Consider the following 2,126-nt stretch of genomic DNA (forward strand, 5'->3'; position numbering starts at 1 on the left):
AGTCTGAAGCATATTTTCAAAGAGAAATTAATTAGTAAAAGCCTTCCAGTTTAGGAAAAGATTGAATTTTTATGAAATCATTCTATTGAAGAGTTTGAAAGAAATTTAAAGATCAGCTAAGAATTAATAGGAACATTGAAACTTGCTATCTCTCATTAGGGTAGAATGAAGAATATCCTTTAAAAGAAAATTAAATGCACTGAAGAAAAAAATTGAAGACTATTTTATATGGACCTTTCAAGAGAGAAAAACATTTTTGTGACTGACAAAATAATTCTACTTTAAATAATATCAGTGCCTCTTTGTGACCTGAAAATAAAGCTTGCAGAACAATCTACAAATAAAACTAAAAATAATCTGTATTCAAGCATATGTATCCATGAAGAGATTAAAGGGTTGCCCCAATGTCTTAAGGCAGTTATAAATTTATTTAAATTTTGCTTAAAAGGCAATAAAATATTTTGGATAATCTATACATTAAGTAAGCCAAAAAATTATAAAGTTTTACCACAATGAATTTTTTTTTAACTCAAGGAAGGAAAATTCAGGAGATATTCATTTGAGCCAATGTAAAAGAGTTAGCAACATATTTTGGCACATTGAGGTAGAAATATTGGAATAAGTCTGAAGACCATTGGATTATAACTGACCATGACTCCAGGAATAATGTTGGTATCCACATGTTTTATGGTGACCAGGATGGAATTGAAATATATTCTTCACAAATTAATCAGAATTTTAAGAAATTTTCTTAAAATTCACCAACTGGCTGCTCAGTCTCTTTACTGCCACTTTCATATCTTTGTTCCTGAATGCATAGATTGAAGGATTTAAAATAGGAGTAATAATAAAATCAATGATAGCAATAAACTTATCCACTGGCATTGTTGGGAATGGCCACACATAGATAAAAATGCATGGACCAAAGAAGAGGATTACTACACTGATGTGAGCTGACAGAGTGGAGAGAGCCTTGGACATTCCACTAGAAGAGTGCTTTTGAACAGTGAACAAAATATAAATGTAGGAGATGAATAATAGGAATACAGTGCAAATAGAGATTAAACCACTATTAGCACTGACAATGACTTCCAATTTATAAGTTTCTACACAAGCCAATTTGATGAGCCGAGGAAGGTCACAATAAAAACTATCAACTTCATTGGGGCCACAAAAAGGCAGATTTACCACAAAAGCCAACTGAGTCAGTGAGTGCATGAGGCCAATGACCCAAGCCGACACCTGGAGAAAAGTGCATGTTTTGGGATTCATAATAGTCAGATAATGGAGAGGCTTACATATGGCAATGTATCTATCAAAAGCCATGGAAATAAGCAATACCATCTCAATTCCTCCCAGGAAATGAATAAAAAATATCTGGGTTATACAGCCATGAAATGATATTGTTTTGCACTCATAAAAAAGGTCAGAAATCATCTTGGGAACTACAACAGAAGAGAGACACATGTCAATAAGGGAGAGATTAACCAAGAAAAAATACATAGGAGATTGTAGTTGAGGGTCAAAGGTCACTGTGAGTATAATGAGGAGGTTTCCCAAAACAATTGCAACATAAAATATGGAGGAGAAACCCAAAAGGAGATGCTGCATGGTCCATGAACTAAAGATTCCCTTGAACACAATCTCTGACACCACTGAGTAGTTCAATTCATTCATCAGACTCACTATGATGATACCTACAAGAAAGAAAATGAGGAAGAAATTAGAACAGTTGTATTACAAAAAGTGTTTTATATTAGAACTCTAATATTCCATATAGTATATGAAATTAAAAGAGAACCAAGATGACAGCACAATAGAAAAATGCAGTTATATTCCCCCCAAAAAAATGAAACCTGATGTGTTATATTCAAGAAAAAAATACAGTGAATCTTTTTTATTTTTTTTTACTAATATTGGCAGAAGGAGAGAGAGGCATATTGACAATGGCTAATAGCCAGGAGAGTAGTGCAAAGAATACAGCAAAGTAGAGAGAGCATTTGAACATGAGGAACAGATGTGCTTGACCTATGTATGTGAACCTCCCCTCCCAGACTCATTTCCAAGCATTACAAAGATAACATATGTCAAATAGAAGCTTTGTAGCCCACTATTCAGTTCTAGGT

The 2,126-nt window shown here is 33.5% G+C and overlaps 1 protein-coding gene across 1 annotated transcript; it reads right to left on the bottom strand.

The window, feature by feature from the left end:
• Window positions 1-738: 738 nt before the first annotated feature.
• LOC141520211 (olfactory receptor 4F6-like) lies at window positions 739-1,677 on the bottom strand. The gene has a single exon (XM_074232010.1). The coding sequence runs from the start codon at window positions 1,675-1,677 to the stop codon at window positions 739-741; it is 939 nt and encodes a 312-aa protein (XP_074088111.1).
• Between the last annotated feature and the right edge of the window lie 449 nt (window positions 1,678-2,126).

Source organism: Macrotis lagotis, chromosome 4 (assembly GCF_037893015.1).
Source record: "Macrotis lagotis isolate mMagLag1 chromosome 4, bilby.v1.9.chrom.fasta, whole genome shotgun sequence".
Classification (NCBI taxonomy): Eukaryota; Metazoa; Chordata; class Mammalia; order Peramelemorphia; family Peramelidae; genus Macrotis; species Macrotis lagotis.

Coding starts and splice junctions, on each gene's coding strand:
- LOC141520211 (XM_074232010.1), bottom strand. CDS start 1,677: ATGAATGAATTGAACTACTCAGTGGTGTCAGAGATTGTGTTCAAGGGA.